At 41.8% G+C, this 18,195-nt stretch overlaps 1 protein-coding gene across 4 annotated transcripts in view; it reads right to left on the bottom strand.

Annotated features, from left to right (window-relative positions):
• Positions 1 to 18,195, bottom strand: part of NPHP1 (nephrocystin 1) — a 135,874-nt gene that overhangs the window by 61,853 nt on the left and 55,826 nt on the right. For all 4 annotated transcript variants that reach the window (XM_077486091.1, XM_077486087.1, XM_077486088.1 and 1 more), the window contains exons 9-11: positions 16,016 to 16,067; positions 14,895 to 14,979; positions 8,961 to 9,055 (exon numbers count right to left, since the gene is read on the bottom strand). In XM_077486091.1, coding sequence (XP_077342217.1) covers positions 8,961 to 9,055; positions 14,895 to 14,979; positions 16,016 to 16,067 — 232 coding nt within the window. The remainder of the gene's footprint in view (positions 1 to 8,960; positions 9,056 to 14,894; positions 14,980 to 16,015; positions 16,068 to 18,195) is intronic.

The following is an 18,195-nucleotide window of genomic DNA, read 5'->3' as shown; positions in this document are numbered from 1 at the left end:
TTTCACCAGCGATCACAGTATAAGTGTCACTGGTGACTCTGGTTAGTTTGCTTTTTATAGCATCAGGGCACCCACCATTTATTACCCAATAAAGGTTTAACCCCCTAATCACCCGGCGGGTGATATCAATTAGGTTTTAGGGTCAGGGTCTGCGTTGCCTCAGGCAGCGCTAGGTTAGTGCCAGTACCGCTAACACCCACACGCAAAGCATAAACCTCCCATAGTGGTATAGAATCTGAACAGATCAATATCTGATCTGATCAGATCTATACTAGCATCCCCAGCAGTTTAGGGTTCCAAAAAAACACATTGTTAGCGGGATCAGCCCAGATACCTGCTGGCACCTGCGTTTTGCCCCTCTGCCCAGCCCACCCAAGTGCAGTATCGATCGATCACTGTCACTTACAAAACACTAAACACATAACTGCAGCAATCGCAGAGTCAGGCCTGATCCCTGCGATCGCTAACAGTTTTTTTTGGTAGCATTTTATATTTAAATCCAGAAGGCAGTGCTTGGTTTTCGGGGTCCCGTACGTGGCTAGGCTCCCAAAAAGTCCCCCACATGTGGTATCCCCGTACTCGGGAGAAGCATCAGAATTTATTTTGGGGTGTAATTTGACTTATGCCCATAGCATGTGTGAGCAATATATCATTTAGTGACAACTTTGTGCAAAAAAAAACTAAATTCCTGCAACTTGTGGCAAAATATAATATATTTCATGGACTCAACATGCCTCTCAGTAAATAGCTTGGGGTGTCTACTTTCCAAAATGGGGTCATTTGGGGGGGGGGGGGTTTGTGCTATTTTGGCATTTTATGGCCTTCGAAACTGTGATAGGTAGTGAGGAGTGAAATCAAAAATTTGCACCCTTAGAAACCCTGAAAGCAGTGATTGGTTTTCGGGGTGCCGTACGCAGCTAGACTCCCAAAAAGTCCCACATATGTGGTATCCTCGTACTCAGGAGAAGCAGCAGAATATATTTTGGGGTGCAATTCCACATATAACTATGGCATGTGTGAGCAATATATCATTTAGTGACAACTTTTTGTAAACTTCTTTTTTCTTTGTGTCATTATTCAATCACTTGGGACAAAAAAAAATATTCAATGGGCTCAACATGCCTCTCCACAACTTCCTTGGGGTGTCTACTTTCCAAAATGGGGTCATTTGGGGGGGGGTTTGTACTGCCCTGCCATTTTAGCACCTCAAGAAATGAGATAGGCAGTCGTAAATTAAAAGCTGTGTAAATTCCAGAAAATGTACTCTAGTTTGTAGATGCTATAACTTTTGCGCAAACCAATAAATATACGCTTATTGACATTTTTTTTACTAAAGACATGTGGCTGAATAAATTTTGCCCTAAATGTATGACTAAAATTGAGTTTATTAGATTTTTCTTATAACAAAAAGTAGAAAATATCATTTTTTCTCAAAATTTTCGGTCTTTTTCCATTTGTATCGCAAAAAATAAAAATCGCAGAGACAATCAAATACCATCAAAAGAAAGCTCTATTTGTGGGAAGAAAAGGACACAAATTCCTTAGGCTGTTAATTGGTCCGGGGCTGAAGTGGTTAAACTTAATAAAAATATTCAAAGTAAAAAAACCTGCTCCTTGCTGAATGCTTTTTTTTTGTTTTTGCATTGGTACATACAGTAGCTTCTATCTACTTTCATTAACAAACGCTTGCAAATAGTTCAATTGCTTGGCGAATGTCCACAGAACTGAATTTTTCTCATCACTACTGGTTGCTATGGGGCACCAAAGCAGTTTAATAGTGTACATTGGATATATAAACCCTGCAGTTACCCACCTCCACAAAAGGATGAATAGTCCTTTGACATTCATTGCTAAATACGGAATGTGTAAACATTGGATGGATTAAAAACCAGGTAGGTTCCTTTATTTGATCTAATGTAACTGAAATTTTACTGCACAGTAAAGTGCCCTACAAACCATCAACCGACTTTCAGATATGCACAAGATCATGTAAGGATAAAAGCACAATTGCTTAACAATCCATTTCAGGAAAGAATCTGTCACTTGTACTCTTCTCACTCATTAACCAAAAGAAAAAAAGATGCAAAGAATGGGAGTGGAATTATTTTCCTTTCTATACAAATCCAAGAAAAAAAAAAAAAAGGAACGGAAACGTTTTGGGTGGAGTTTAAATTGGAATTGGTAGTGCATTTTTAACTCTTGCCATGCCTCCTTTTACCATTTTACTGCTAATATAATACATTTTAATAACAATACTGCTAAAATTCAAAAGTAACAAAGCCATTAGATCTCAAATTTTGTGTGTCAGAAATTCCGATGGACCCTACACACGGTCAGAATTTCTGCCAAAAAGCTCCCATCGAACATTTTCCATCGGAAAATCCAACCACGTGTACGCGGCAATAGGGTATACTGACCAAGTCATTTAGTTAACAGTATTTTTCTTTTTAAGAGATATTTATCCATTAAGTGTCTTGAACCATTTTAAAGCTCAATTAAAGTCACAGAAACAGATATACATTAATTAACATTGCACTAACAGTCTCCAATTTCACAGTCTTACCTCAACTTTCCTGTTGCAGCAGTTTTGCTGGGTATCTGTTTGTGACTGTACAGTGAGCAGATTGTAAACTTGCAGCTAAAACTTTTGTAAATCAGTAATGCTTGGACCTTGAAGAAGGGGACACACCGCGAAAGCTTGTCCATGAAAAATTATATGTTAGTGCAAATAAAAAAGTATCATGGACAGTACTCAATTTTCTCTGACTGTACAGTCAAACAGACACCAGAAAAGACCTAGTGTTTTCATATAGTCCTTATTCACGCAGGCTGCAGTCTGCGATATTGCAGGGCAGTTGAGGCCTCATTTGATACGATGCATTTCGAAGATGTACTGTCTGCTGAACATGGAAGGGGGTTTGCGCACAGCTGAATGGCTACACGTTTTTCTTTAGGTGGGGGGGTCTTAGGGGAGGGCGGTAAAATCACAACTCAGTTCCATGTTTTTACAAGCCAAACAGATCTTCTACCAGCAGAGGGTGGACCTTAATGCAGAGAACATCATTATTACACTTTATTGTGACATTATTGCCACTGTAAGGAGCCTGTAGTGGGTACATGACACCCTGGACTCACAGTTAAGGTTGGATGATGTTGGGCGTCATTTAACCCAGAAGATTGAGAACATCTTGTAGCACTGCAGGGGGACAGCATTAGAGAAGTATTGCAGTCAGAGCTATTTTTTTTTATTTTTAACAATGGCTCGAGGCTCCTTCTTGTTTTAAAGGGTTAGTTCACCTTTGCAGAAAAAATTGAAAGGTGAAAACCAGACACCCTTTCCCCTAAGGTTCTTGCTGTACTTACCCCCAGGTTTGCTGATCTGTCAGCACCTCCGCAATTGACCCAGCAATCTGGGCATTTCAAATCCCCACTCTTCTCCGCCACTGCTTCCAGGATGAAACCAATTGATTCTGATTGGTCAACACCATCACTCTGACCAGCACTGTCCAATCAGAATTCATCTGGTCCATGCCAGAAGTGCTGACAGAGAAGAGTGGGATGAGTGGGGATTCTAAATATCTGGGCCGCTGGAGCAGCTGTTGAAAGCTCAGCAACCCCAGAGGTTAGTACAGCAGGGGCTTGGGGGGTTGAGGTGTCCAGTGTTAGTTCACCTAATTTATTCTGTAAAGGTGAAGACTGAAAAATTGCTTGGAGTTGGGCTTCAAGGAATTTCTGAGTAACAGTCAGCAGGCTCTCACTGACAACTGGATCAGGAGCCCTTTAGAAGAAGGTTGGTCGTTGTTTTGATTTGGGGCTTGTGTCGCTGGGAAATGCAGATCAGAGACCAGTTTGGGATGTATCTGAGATCATTTACTGTTCATTGACAGGTATATTTGGTCTGTAGCTAACCTCCTAAACTGTATCAACCTGCTGTAGGCTGCTTTTACATTATAACTTCTACTTGTACAGAGAGAGAAGCAGCTCTCACATGAACAAAGGCTCATCAACATAGACCCCTATTTAATTGTATGTGCAAAAATCAAATGGTGCAACCCATCTATATTAAAAAAGAAAGAGAAAATGTGAAAAAGAGCGAAAAGCTCTACCTGCTCTCCGAAAGTACAAAAAAGAGTTATACAGTATTTCATATGTACCTGTTTTAAATGTGCCTAAGATAAAAATTCTCAATAATGCCAATAGACTGATCATTTCCTATTATGGTGGCTTGGCAATCAAAATTGTCTGAATCTGCTAAACTACAGGTAAGCTCTAATTCTAAAGTATTTAGGTTTCCATGTGTATGCAAACACAAATGCTTTGTCACTGTCTACATTCTTCTTCCCTGCTCACTTTGCATCAGAGAGATCGCTTGAGGAGTTGCCTGAAAACTAGTCTAGCATAACAGTAATCTGACACATTTTAAAGGAATTTTCTTGACTCAAGAGCATAATGAAACAAGCAGCTTCTTTATTCCCCTTTGAAACTTTGGAAAACGTGATACAATATAAAACACAGCATAAACATCAGCTGAGCTGTAAGAAACCACCGCGATTGTCAATCATCTTACATCATCAATAAAGATAGCGATTTACTATATTATGATGATTTTCTAATCGCCCACCCAGCTAAACTAGAATTGTAACCTTATTCTAGATTCTTTAAAGTGGAAGTCCATGCAAAATCTAAAATCCCTGCATCTATAGACACCAGGGATCTAACATTAACCTCTCTATCCCTGTAAAGAAAAAAACGAGTATACATACCCTTTTGGAAGCTAATCTGACCCGGTCACTCGGATCCCACGCTGAGCTGTCAGCCACGGCTTCTCTGTGTAGGCGGGTGCAGAGGAGACGGATGACAACTGAAGCCCCATAGTAAGTCTATGGGTGACATCACTTCCTATTCATTTCACAGCCATTGTCGGCCATGTCCTCTGCAGAGCTTCCGACGCTGGAGATCAGGTCGGAGTGGGCCAGATAGGCTTCCTAAAAAGGTATGCATTCTCATCTTTACATTACAGGGATAGAGAGATTAGTGTTAGAGTTTGCATGGACTTCCGCTTTAAGGCAATTAACTTTCAGATCCAAACATATCTTATTAAATAAAAAGTCAAAGACTTTTTTTACTAGCATTCGAGAAAAAAAAAGAAGTTAATAATCTCTAGCCTTGTTAAATAACAAACATGTTATACATACCTCCTCTGTGTTTACCTCCTCTGTGGCCCCAATCCTCCTTTTCTGGGGTCCCCCTGCAGCGCTCCTGGCTCCTCCTCTTCTCGAGTGCCCCTACGGAGAGACGCTTTCCATAGGGACACTTGTGCGGGTGCGCTCCCAAGTCCTGCTGCTGCGTCCATTGACACACAGCAGGACTCAGTCCCACCCCTGGCTCCCATGTCACTGGATTTGACTGACAGCAGCGAGAGCCATTGGCTCCTGCTGCTATCAATCTATCTAATGAGGACCAAAGACAGCGGCTGGAGCTGCTGAGCTTGTCCCAGTCACTGAAACGATCGGGCTCAGGTAAGAGAAAATTGGTGGGGGGGGGGGTGCTGCAGCATAAAAGGTTTTTCATAGAATGCATTAAGGTGAAAAACCGTGAGGGTTTACAAACCCTTTAATCCCATTGGCTCCTGCTGCTGTCAATCATAGCATGTGGGGAGGGTGAAGGGGGTGGGGCCTGCTATTATGCACACTTGGCAGGAGGAAGGAGCTAGGAGCGCCGGCGGGGGTCCAAGAAGAGGAGGATCGGGCTGCTCTGTGCAAAACCAATGCATACTTCCAGGGAAGTATGACAGGTTTGTTGTTTTAAAGAAAAATAAAGTTTTGTACCACTTTAAGAATACAGTACTTTTAAATACCCACCTTGCTGCTATGTTACTAGTGCGTCCTTTCAGAGGTGCAGGGACATACCAGTGGCATAGCAGCTATGGAGTGGAGGAAGACACAATGGGCAAAAACAGGAATTTAATACAATCAGAAGTGTCAGATGTCGAAGACTCCATGGACACTTCTAATTCACCAAGAGAGCAAAGATCAGATTAAATGGAAATGCTACAGTAATTTTTTACATTCATTTTATAAAACAGTAACAACATTAACAACATTCAACTAATGACAGTGTCTCTTTAAGTAGACCTTTTTTTGAACATTTAAAATGAAACATGGGTTCATTTTAAAGCTGAACTCCAAACAAATGAAGCATAAAAAACACCACATGTAATCAAGTTACATAAGTCTTATATTGCTCGTCATTCGCTATGAATAAACATGAAACATGCCCAGCTACTTGTCCTCAGATGCAGGCACAGCCGTGTGCCATCACTGGGTAAGCAGTCATGAAGGATGTTAACACTGCAAAAAAAGGTATGTATTCTGTCTGGTCTTTAATCGGTTTTATTTGCACAAACTACTGCCACCCTTTAACGTACTGTCATCAGCTGGTATGTGGGATATCACTGTACTGTAGACACGAAACGTGCATTACAGTAAGAGAGCTTTCATATTCATATTCTCATTGGCAATTCAGCTAACCCTGCCTACTTGCTGGATTAAAAGCAATTCCTCTTTTGTCAAAACCCTCCCCCCTGTGAGCTGCAGTGTCTGGGAAGGGGAGAGGATGAGACACAAATAAGGGAGATTTTGGCTCAGTTAAAAAAGGAAAGGTCACCTGGGGTGCTCTGGCATCCTGGTACAGAAATGCACGTGAATCACACTGAACTTCCACTCATCAGCCGAACTATACTTTGGCACAGCAGGAGCTGGGTCAGGAAAACAAAAGCAGTGGAGGTGTCTTCCCAAGTGTGTGTGATATGCTCTCTACCTCCCTCTACAGTGCAGTACCCAGCAGTGCCAATGCAGGTACAGTACTGCAATTTTGTATGTATGTGTGATGTGATGTTTGTGTGGGTATGTATCTGTGTGTTTATATGTATATATATATATATATATATATATATATATATATATATATATATATATATATATATATACACACACACATTAATCTTGACACCTTTACAGTCAGAAGCCAGTTTAAGGCTCATTCATAATAGTGGCAAGGATTGACCATCCCCTAAAAAACAATCCATGTTCAGTATAGGAGAAGAGCTGGCACCATGGTAAATCACAGTACTGCTTGACATTTTATCGTAAAGAGGTGTAACCAGCGAAAGACTCAGCTCTACGGGTCCCTGCTGGTTGCTGCCAGGCCCGAGTTGTCCCCCCCTCCGCAGGAAATGGGTGGGGCACATACCGGAGCTGGACGAGGAGGACTGGAGGGAGATTTGGGACTTTCCCTTCTCCCCTCTGGTCTCAGCTAGGGACAAACTGGTCCATTATAAAATTGTGCATAGAGCTTACTACACGCCTCACAGGCTGCACCAGATGTCGCCAGCGCATTCTCCGGCGTGCTGGTGTTGCTGCTACCAACCAGGTGACTTTTTCCAAATTTTTTGGGTTTGTCCAGCAATCGAACGTTATTGGAAAGAAGTACTCCAGGTGATTGCTAAGGTCACTAAGACTCCTGTTCCTTATGATCCTAAATATCGTCTGCTGGGGCTGGTGGAACAATTGTCAATGCTCAGAGCCAGGAAAATACTCATATCCCTGCTATTGTACTATGTTCGTAAGGCTATTACAATGAACTGGAAACAATCGTCTCCCCCCTCTGACAGATTCTGGAAAAGCCTAGTGAATGCCAGTTTACCTCTGTATAAAGCCACCTACTCAGGCAGGGGTTGTCCACAAAAATTTGAAAAGGTATGGACCTGTTGGCTAGATGATAATACCACGGCAACTGATGCAGTAACCAATTCCTAAATTAACACTATATCTCTAGTCTGTTAGTATATTGATCCTACTCCTCTCATGTTGCATTATCCTGTTGGTACCAATTTGAGCACAGATTCTCCTGAACTGAACCTCTCCCCACATTGGGGTTATAGTATAAGTTAGTTTGTTTATGTTCTATGTTGTGCCCTGTTGCAGTATGTTGCCGCATCAGAAGAACTGCCCCTGCATGGACAAAGGTTTGGCCCCTGCGTGGGCTAATTTTGTATACTAATGAAAAATGTAATAAAAAGAAAAAGAGGTGTAACTAGCACAGAAATTTAATACGTTTCAGCTTAAAGCAGCCTAAATCATCACGAGTTAGGCTGTTTTAAACTGAAACACATTGACTTTCTGTGCCGTTTATGCTGGTATACAATAAAACTTTAAGCAATACTGCGATTTACCATGCTAGTTCTCCTGTACTAGATGTGTTGGCGGCTCTTAGCAATCTGCACCTAAGCACTGGTAATTTCAGTCATGGAGGATACAAGGGGAGGTAGTAGCGCTGCACCTTTGCTGTTCATGCTTTTTCAGGCAGTGAGGAGGCAGTATGTCACCTCCTTAATGCCCTTTAAACCCCCTAAATGCAGCAATACCATGCTGCAACTGCATGCAATGCACCCGGTTGTAGCATGGCCCCATTCACCTGGGGGTATACTTCCAGCCGCCACCCTGACTGCTGCTGCCTCTGCAGCTAAAAGAACATATGAATGAGCCCTTGGCATGCATCTGTTCACTTCAATGACCTGCCCAACCCACAGAAATTTAAGAAAAGAAGTCCCTGACCCTTTTTTTTAAATTATATCACACTGAAAACACACTGTGTTTGCCCATGAGTGGGAGAACCATTAAGAAATAATGACACCTTTGTGTGTCTGCTAAAGAGCAATGCGTTTGCGTGTCTGGAACGCACATGATTTTCTGCATGTTCCCTGACACCCAGTAATGTGAACCAAGACTTTGAGTGGGGTGCCTTGAGACTGAAAATACTTTAAGGGTGCCATGACTGGAAAAGGGCTGAGGAAAACTGAGTTACTTCACTGGATTTGTGTAAGACATCATGATAAATTTGGTACTGTGCATTTTCTCAAACAGGAGCCTTTAGTTGTACTTTCAAAGAACAAAACTTACACCTCCTCTTTCCAAGTCCCATGACAGATCCTTAAAAGCAAGCTGGGAAGCAGTAAGCTCAGGCTGGAGATATCGGCTTGACCTATATTGATCACCTGCATATGGAAACATACAATTACTGTATATTTACAATGTATATTACAATTATATTTACAATGTATATATAAAATAGTGGAAACATAAACATTACTACCTGGTACTGCATAACCACTTAAAGACCGAAGGACCGAGCCTCTTTTTTAGATGTGTTGTTTACAAGTTTTTTTCTAGAAAATTACTTAGAACCCCCAAACATTATACATTTTTTTTCTAACACCCTAGAGAATAAAATGGCGGCCGTTGCAATACTTTCTGTCACATCGTATTTGTGCAGCGGTCTTACCAGGGAACTTTTTTTTTGGAAAAAATACACTTTTTTTAAATTAAAAAACAAGACAACAGTAAAGATAGCCCAATTTTTTTTTTAATACTGTGAAAAATGTTACACCGAGTAAATTGAAACCCAACATGTCACGCTTCAAAATCACGCTCGCTTGTGGAATGGCGACACTTTTACCCTTAAAAATCTCCATAGGCGACGTTTAAAAAATTCTACATGTTGCATGTTTTAAATTACAGAGGAGGTCTAGGTCTAGAATTATTGCTCTTGCTCTACCGATCATGGCAATACCTCACATGTGTGGTTTGAACACCGTTTTCATATGTGGACGCTACTCACGTATGCGTTCGCTTCTGCACGCGAGTTCGGCAGGATGCGGTGCGTTTCAATTTTTTCTATTTTTTCTTATTTATTTTACCTTTTATTTTTACACTGTTTTTTTAAAACAAAAAGTTGTGTCACTTTTATTCCTATTACAGGGAATGCAAAGAAAGCATGACAGGACCTCTAAAATATGAGATTTGGGGTCAAAAAGACCTCAGATCTGATATTTACACTAAAATGCAATAAAAAAAAATAAAAAAAACGACTGGAGTTGGTGGACGAGAACACCCGAACACTCCGGTCGGTTGCTGCTCCGGCTGCTTCATGGCTGCCCCATCATTCCGCCAAACATCATTAGGGATCCAACCGAGGCTCCACACGGACTCTGCACACGCTGGCTTCCCTCATCCTAGTGACATCCAGGAACATATGAAGGTTTTGCCATTGCAGCACTGCCCCACCAAGCCAGTCCACCACCGACTGTTGCTTAAAGCGGGAGTCCGCCGGGACTCCGCGTTTTTTTTTTTTTTTTTAAAGTCAGCAGCTACAAATACTGCAGCTGCTGACTTTTAAAATAGTGACACTTACCTGTCCAGCGCGCCCGCGATGTCGGCACCCGAAGCCGATCTCTAGATCGACACTCGAGTGCTGCCGCCGCCATCTTGGGTATGGGAATCAGGAAATGGAGCCTTTCGGCTTCATTTCCCGGTTCCCTACTGCGCATGCGCGAGCCGCGCTGCGCAATGAGGACGGTCCCCGCTGCCTCTGGGATCTGTGTGTTTCCCAGCAGGCAGCGGGGCACTTGCGGAAGGGGGCGGGCACTTGCGGAAAGGGGCGTAATGTACGCCCCTTTCCGCAGAGAGCTAGCCCGGAAGTGGGTGCAGTTACCTGGATTATCCAGGTAACTGCACCCCCCTCCCCCCTGAAAGGTGCCAATCGTGGCGCCGGAGGGGGGGAGGAATCCGATGAGCGGAAGGTCCATTTTAGGGTGGACCTCCGCTTTAAGGTACTGTCACAATGAGGAACACTCTTTGCAGTCGTTCCATCTATGCAAGGAGATGTCTAGATAATTGTTCATCCAATCATATGTTATTATTAAATCGGTACATGCTTTTATTTACTTGTATTCACACCCCTCCTGGTATGCTCATCCACACAGCTGCCCTTTTGGGCTCTTGCAAGATGTTCACAAGGTGCTTAGTGCAATAGATGTCCCAGTGTCCTGGTGCAAGACTGTTTTTGTCTGTTTGTTTTTTTAAGCCCAGTGTGCATGGAGCCTTATAGGGTATTTTGCATGCTTTGTATGATATTATGAGCATCCATAGGTATGGAGTTGAACTCTACAAGTATCTTGCTAACCATTAAGAGAGGTTTTGATTGGTTGCCAAGAGAGTAATTGCACTGCCATCACGGTATTTTACTACTTTATTGTGTAAGGCAAGCCAGTGGCATCACTAGGGTTGGTTTCACCCGGTATGGAGAAACATGGCGCCACCCCCCCTCCACCATTTATAGTCCCCCCCACAGTACAGACCCCCCACAATCAGTATGGACCCCCTCCCTAAGTACAGTCCCCACTCCCGCAGTATACATTGCCTTGAAAAAGTATTCATACCTCTTGAAAATTTTCCACATTTTGTTATGTTCCAACCAAAAACTTAAATGCATTCTACACAGACCAACACAAAAGTGGCACATAATTGAAGTGAAAGGAAAATGATAAATGGTTTTCAAATTTTTTTAGCAAATATGTGAAAAGTGTGACATGCATTTGTACCCCCCCCCCCCCCCGAATCCATAATTTGTAGAACCACCTTTTGCTGCAAATACAGCTGCAAGTCTTTTAGGCTATGTCTCTACCAGGTTTTCAAATCTAGAGAGTAACATTTGTGCCCATTCTTCTTTGCAAAAGCTCTATCAGATTGGATGGAGAGCGTCTGTGAATAGCAACTTTCTTTTTTTGTGACTGGGCCATTCTAACACATGAATATGCTTTGATCTAAACCATTCCATTGTAGCTCTGGCTGTACGTTTAGGGTTGTTGCCCTGCTGGAAGGTGAACTTATGCCCCAGTCTCAAGTCTTTTGCAGACCCTGCTTTAAACGTATCCACAAATTTATCCCTGACCTGTCTGGTGTGTTCCTTGGCCTTTATGATGCCGTTTGTTCATTAAGGTTCTCCAACAAACCTCTGAGGGCTTCAGAGAACAGCTGAATTTATACTGAGATTCAATTACACACAGATGTAATTACTAATTGTGTGATTTCTAAAGGCAATTGGTTTCACTAGATTTTAGTTAGGGGTATCAGAGTAAAGGGGGCTGAATACAAATACACATCACACTTTTCAGATATTTATTTGTAAAAAAAATTGAAAACCATTTATTATGTTCCTCGCAAGTTCGCAAGTATGTGTCACTTTGTGTTGGTCTATCACATTCATTCCCAATAAAATACATTTACATCTTCCATTGTAACATGGCAAAATGTGTAAAATTTCAAGGGGTATGAATACTTTTTCAGGGCACTGTAGACACCCCCCCCCCCTTCAGTACAGACCCCTCTCCATCAGTATAGACCCACCCTTCCCCAGTGCAGACCTCCCTTTCCACTTGTGCTAGTAGGGAGGTGGGGGGATAGGATATATGCTGGGGGGACACTTTGGGAAGGGGTCTGTGCTCTTGTTGCTTTGATTTCAAATCCAACCCTCATGTCTATCATAGGGCCTTCCTCTCTTCTCTCATAGCGCCTATTCTCCCCCCTGCACATGTCTTTTTATCCCCCACTCTTACTTTAACTCGCCCCCCTTCCTGGTCATTGTCCCCCTCCTCTGTTTAGCTACAGTATAATGTACAAACCACATACCGCGTTTCCCTGAAAATAAGCCCGGGTCTTATATTAATTTTGGCAACTGAAAACACAGTAGGGCTTATTTTCAGGTAGGGTTTGCCATTTAATCCCCAGTGTGAACAGAGTAAAAGTGCTTGTAAACTGCTAGAATCCTCGCTATTACAGTAGAATATAATGTAAAAGGTATGTGTTTCTGTAATCTAATTGTAATCTAATTGTGTCACATACCTTTTTATTGCGGTGCTCGGCACTTCCATGACCCACCTGATCAATCTTCCCAAGCAGAAGCACTGCAGAGGGAGGAGGGTCCGAGATCTGACAGCTGGCAGAATAGGAGAGCAGCAGGGATCAGCTGAGCATGGCTCTGTGCTTCCATGTTCACCTGAGCTCTCTTACCTGCTTCAAGCTTTTACGGGGGGGAGCCCCAAGTCCACCCGCTGACATCTGGGAGAAGAGGAGGAGAGCAGTGGGAGGTCACCTGAGCGGCACTATAAGAAGGTATTTATATTACAGAAACACACACCTTTTACATATAATACTGTAATAGAGAGGATTCTAGAAATTTGCAACCCCTTTAAACTAGGGCTTATTTTCGGGGTAGGGCTCTCTTGGAAAGTCAGGTAGGTCTTATTATTAGGGTAGGTCTTACTTTTGGGGAAACACGGTATCAGCATGGGACATGGGCAATGGTGTCCTTCCTCCTGTGTAGATGTTAACAGTGTGGAGGGGTAAGCAGCTTCGGTCCACTCGGCTTTCTGAGAAAGGGAGACAGCCGACGAGAGATGCAGAACAGTGTAAGTGCTGCATGTTTGCGGTGCCGCTGCCCACAGGTGTCATCCCTCTAGTGGGTGTCACTTAGCTGTGGTCCGCACCCCCACCAACCCCCTAGCGACGCCACTGGGGCAAGCCATAGATGATGCGATTTTCTTTTCCTACAACCTGCTTTCTTCCCCATTAACACAGTCAGAACACAATCGCATGCAAAAAATCTGACAGGCTGGTTGTACTGAAGTCTATAGATGGATCGACTTCAGTACAACCAGACTGCTCATAGATGTAGTGAATCTCAGGCCAGTCCCTGCTGAACCAGCCGACGTTTGATCCATCTATGGCTGGCTTTAGTCTGTATTTGTTAGCAATCATGAAACAGGCTACAAATGAAAACTTTCACAATGGCTATTCAAACCACTGGTCATTCCTAACATATTTAAAGAGGAAGTAAACCCTGATGGGTTTTACTATCTCTGTTGTTCCCTGCAAAGTAAAACCATAATGGGCTAGTATGCAGCGCATACTAGCCCATTATGTAGCACTTACCTGCAATCGAAGCACACCTGTCCCTGCTGGTGGAAGCTTCCATCTTCTGCCCTCTTCCTTCCGGGCCGCAGACTCCATCTCTGTGACTGGCCGGAGTCATGTGATGTCACTCCCGCACATACAAGTGAAGAAATGGTGCGGCGGTCTGTTTCTTCACAGCGCATGCGCTGATGACATCATCGGTGCAATACAAAGTAAATATCTCCTAAACGGCGCATGTTTAGTAGATATTTCCACTACCTAAAAGTGAATGAAGGGGTTCTACTACCACTTTAACACTGGTACAAGAAATAAGCAACAGCTTTTAAGACCCTTTACAAGCTTTTAGTAGCTTAAAGGGGGACTGCACTTTCTCAGTCAACATTAGGTATTTTTAATTCTTATGCTGCTAGCGTTAGTAAATAGATAGGAAAGTATATCATATTTATTTGTTTTAAGGCCAGTTCACACTAGAAACAAACAGGAATGCGGCCTGGTTTCCAGGCCCAGGCAAATGATGTCATACATCCCAGGAGTCTTCAGGAGGGGAAGAGGTTTTCCTCAGCTAAGCCCCCCTACCGTCTGCATGAGCTAAAGGCAGATGGATTCCAGGAAGTAAATGCTAAATAAATCATCTGCCCTTACTCAAGATTGCCACAGCCATTGCCACTGTCTTTCAAAGGGATTTTTCAGCAAAAATAAAAAAAAGTTCTCTGCCTTCCAAAAAAAATAAAAAAATGTCAGTGTTTCTCTCTTTATTAACCTGGCAGCAGCCAGCCCCAGATCGGATACCAGACTCCTCTATCACACAGGGGAGCCCAGAGAGGAGCCGGTGGGCAGCGGGGAGGAGCCCGTTCTGCTGCTTGAAAAAGCAATTCATCAGCTAATCAGCCACAAGGATGGCTTTCACATGACAGGGAATCGCTAGCTGAAAAAAAGATACCAGGATGATGCCTGTAGCTGCAGGTATCATCCTGGTACAACCACTAAAAGGACGATACAGGCAGCAAGTCCTATTCTGGCTTATTTGAGGAAAATATGTATAAGTTACAACCAAGACAACTCAAACCATCTATTACACAGTACCTTGTTTTAAGAGTTGGGCTAAGGTTGATGAACGGAAGCCAGCAGGTATTGTACCCATAGTGGTCAGGGCATCAGTGGCACTCATCTGAAAAAGAAAAACAAATAGGCATATGTAGTAGAATTTCATAATAACCAATATATATTTTAAGTTATTAATATTAATTTGCATATGTTTTATTGATAATATAATTATTATTATTATTATTATATAGTAGTGGTCTTATCAATATTATCATTCATCTTTATTAATGTATACCATGTTATTCCATAGATGTAGAAAGTCTTCATTTTTAAATGTTGAACTTTAGATGACCTCTCTGCTTCTTTCTCATATTTTTTATAAGATAGTTTACTGGGTGAAAGTCCATTAGGATAGTTAATTTTAAGTTTTTAAGTAAGCGCTAATTAGAAAAGAAAAACTTGGACAGAAGTTGAGTTACAGCCTGATAAGAGAAGAACATCTTATGCAGGTGGTTTAGAAATAATTATGTGGAATATGGGAAAGTTATGTACAGTACAATAATTAAGTTTGAAAGGGTGAAACAAAGATCTAATTTTGCCCTCATTAAAACTGTTAAAATACATACATATATGATTATATAGTGAGACGTATAAAATATGAGGTGGGGTTATTGAAAGTTCATTCTCCCAAAGTCGTAAATCTGTTATCCTTGACGTTGGTGAAGTCTTATCAGGACGAGGAGGGTTTGATTTAACACAGCTGGGTGTCATATTGTCTCTACACAGGTGTTTTTAATTGGACAAAACCAGTTATAAATCACTTTAATGAACATATAGGAATTCTGGGAATGAATAAGTTTGTCTGGTTGTACAACAGGTGTCAGATTTATGGTTAGTTACATTGACATAGACCGTAGCAACCAATCATGTTGTACCTAATATGCTTGCATTGTAAGAAACTGTATAAATTAGACCTGCATCTTGTAATACTTTGAAAATAAATCTGTATGTTTCCAGTTGTTAATAAACCTGCATCACTGAAGTCCTGCCTGGTTGGATACGTTATTATTCTACTTCACATATGCACATCATACCAAGTCAATATCAAAGTCATTATATTTGTGAATGATACCATTAGCAGGATCATGTTGGTCACCTACCTCCTGTGTCCTCTTGGAGGCACTCAGCTGTGAAGTTGAATCAGTTTCAGGTCTAATATGGAAATTGGATTAGAAATATTTTATCAATTACAGCACATCATATAGGGCACTTTAAATTACAGCAACAAGAGGACAGAAAGATGCTTTCCATCAATCTAAATAAATAAGATTGTCAGGCAGATAATGTAAATAATTATGCTGCACTAAAAAAACAGTATAAAATTCCACTGGGTATTTGAACACCCTCACTAATCGATTGATCTTACCACTGAGCCAAAATAGAAGACATCTACTAAAGCTGCTACTTAATATAGTGAGTATAGAATAAAAATCAGCAAATCTACCACGGTCTTAGCAAAAAGAGGTAAATCGTGGCACTAGCATTATTAATGCACTAAAAAACACCCAGTGATGGAAAAGTGCAAATACAAATATCAAAGCCCAATATAAGTATATCCACGATTGGAACAGCATATAAATAAGTCCATGCAGGATCCCAATTGGAAGATAACCACTCCATACCACGTCACCACTCCCCCATGAGTTGTACACACACTAGCAGGAATTGCCTCACACTCTCATGCTTGACAATAAGGCATTATACTCCTTAGGGTTGTGGACAAATCCAACGTCCCCTCCAATCTCATGGGTCAATGTATACCTCAAGCTATAAATCGCATTTGGTATATCATGGCCTAGGGCAACAGCTCCTTCTACTTTTTTAAACAAATATTATCTAAATATAACAGTCACGTGTATTCTTACTAGAACCATGGTGTGTTTTGTGTATTTCTTCCAGATCTTTTCAGTAATCCAGTGTGAAACTTTGACTCGGTGTAGAAGTTTCCTCTAATAAAGACTGGTCACTGTTGCTCTCTCTTCTTGTGCAGGGTGACTGGTCTAGTCGACACCCACTCCTGTAGTTTTCTAAAGGCAGCCTGTAGTGGGTGGAGCTTCTCTCAGCTCTGCTTTCTATACAGGCTATGTACAGCACAGTGATGATGTCACATCTACTTATACAAGGTATTATCTGGGTGTGCAAATGCATATGATGCACACAAAGTGGGTTCATATCCCTTAGGCCTCATGCACAATGGACATTATAAAAAGTCAGTTAGCTGTAGAAAGCTGTAGTTGTAGAGTGAGTTTTTCAGCAAAACTATATTCCCAATAAAAGCTTATAGCTCAAAAATGTTTTTGCCGTTTTTAACCGCTTCAGCCGCGGAAGAATTGGCTGCTGAATGACCAGGCCATTTTTTGAGATTCGGCACTGCGTCTCTTTAACTGACAATTGCGCAGTCGTGCGGCGTTGTACCCAAACAAAATTGACGTCCTTTTCCACAAATAGAGATTTCTTTTGGTGGTATTTGATCATCTCTGCGGTCTTTATTTTGTACGTTTTGCTATAATAAATATCTCCATTTTTTTTTAAAAAAGCTAATTTTTTTTCTCAGTTTAGGCCGATAGAAGTCTTCTACATATTTTTTTTAAATAAAAATCGCAATAAGCATATATTGCTTGGTTTGCACAAAAGTTATAGAGTACAAAATAGGACATAGATTTATAGCATTTTTATTATTATTTTTTTTTTTACTAGTAATGGCAGCAATCTGCGATTTTTATCGTGACTGCGACATTATGCGGACACATCGGACAATTTTGACACATTTTTGGGATCATTGTCATTTATACAGCGAAAGTGCTATAAAATGCATTGATTACTGTAAACCACACTAGGGGGTGATCAAGGGGTTAACTGTGTTCCCTACTATGTGTTCTAACTGAAGGGGGGATGGGACTTGCTAGGGGAAGAGATAGATCGGTGTTCACACTTTGTATGAATACACGATCTGTCTCTTCTCCCCTCAGAGAACCGGGATCTCTGTGTTTACACACAGAGATCCCGGTTCTCGCCGTGTCACGAGCGTTTGCTGGAGCCGAGTGCTCATTGCAACCACCGGGCACTCACATGGGCTCCAGGGCGAGCAGCAGGCGGTGCATGCACGCCTCTAGTGGCCATAAAAAGAAGCAACGTAACATGGCGGCGATTCGTGCAGCTGAGCCATGATGCCGCAGTACAACTGCGGCAGCTGGTTGGAAAGCAGTTAAGCTGTTTTCAGCTATTTTACAGAGTTAGAGCATTTTTACAGCTGAAAAACTCCTCTCAAAGCCCACTAGTT

Source organism: Lithobates pipiens, unplaced genomic scaffold (genome assembly GCF_037356315.1).
Source record: "Lithobates pipiens isolate NorthernLeopardFrog02 unplaced genomic scaffold, aLitPip1_a1.2 Scaffold_18, whole genome shotgun sequence".
NCBI classification, from domain to species: Eukaryota; Metazoa; Chordata; class Amphibia; order Anura; family Ranidae; genus Lithobates; species Lithobates pipiens.
The sequence above is the reverse complement of the archived record's forward strand: the minus strand, read 5'-3'. Positions and strand labels throughout refer to the sequence as shown.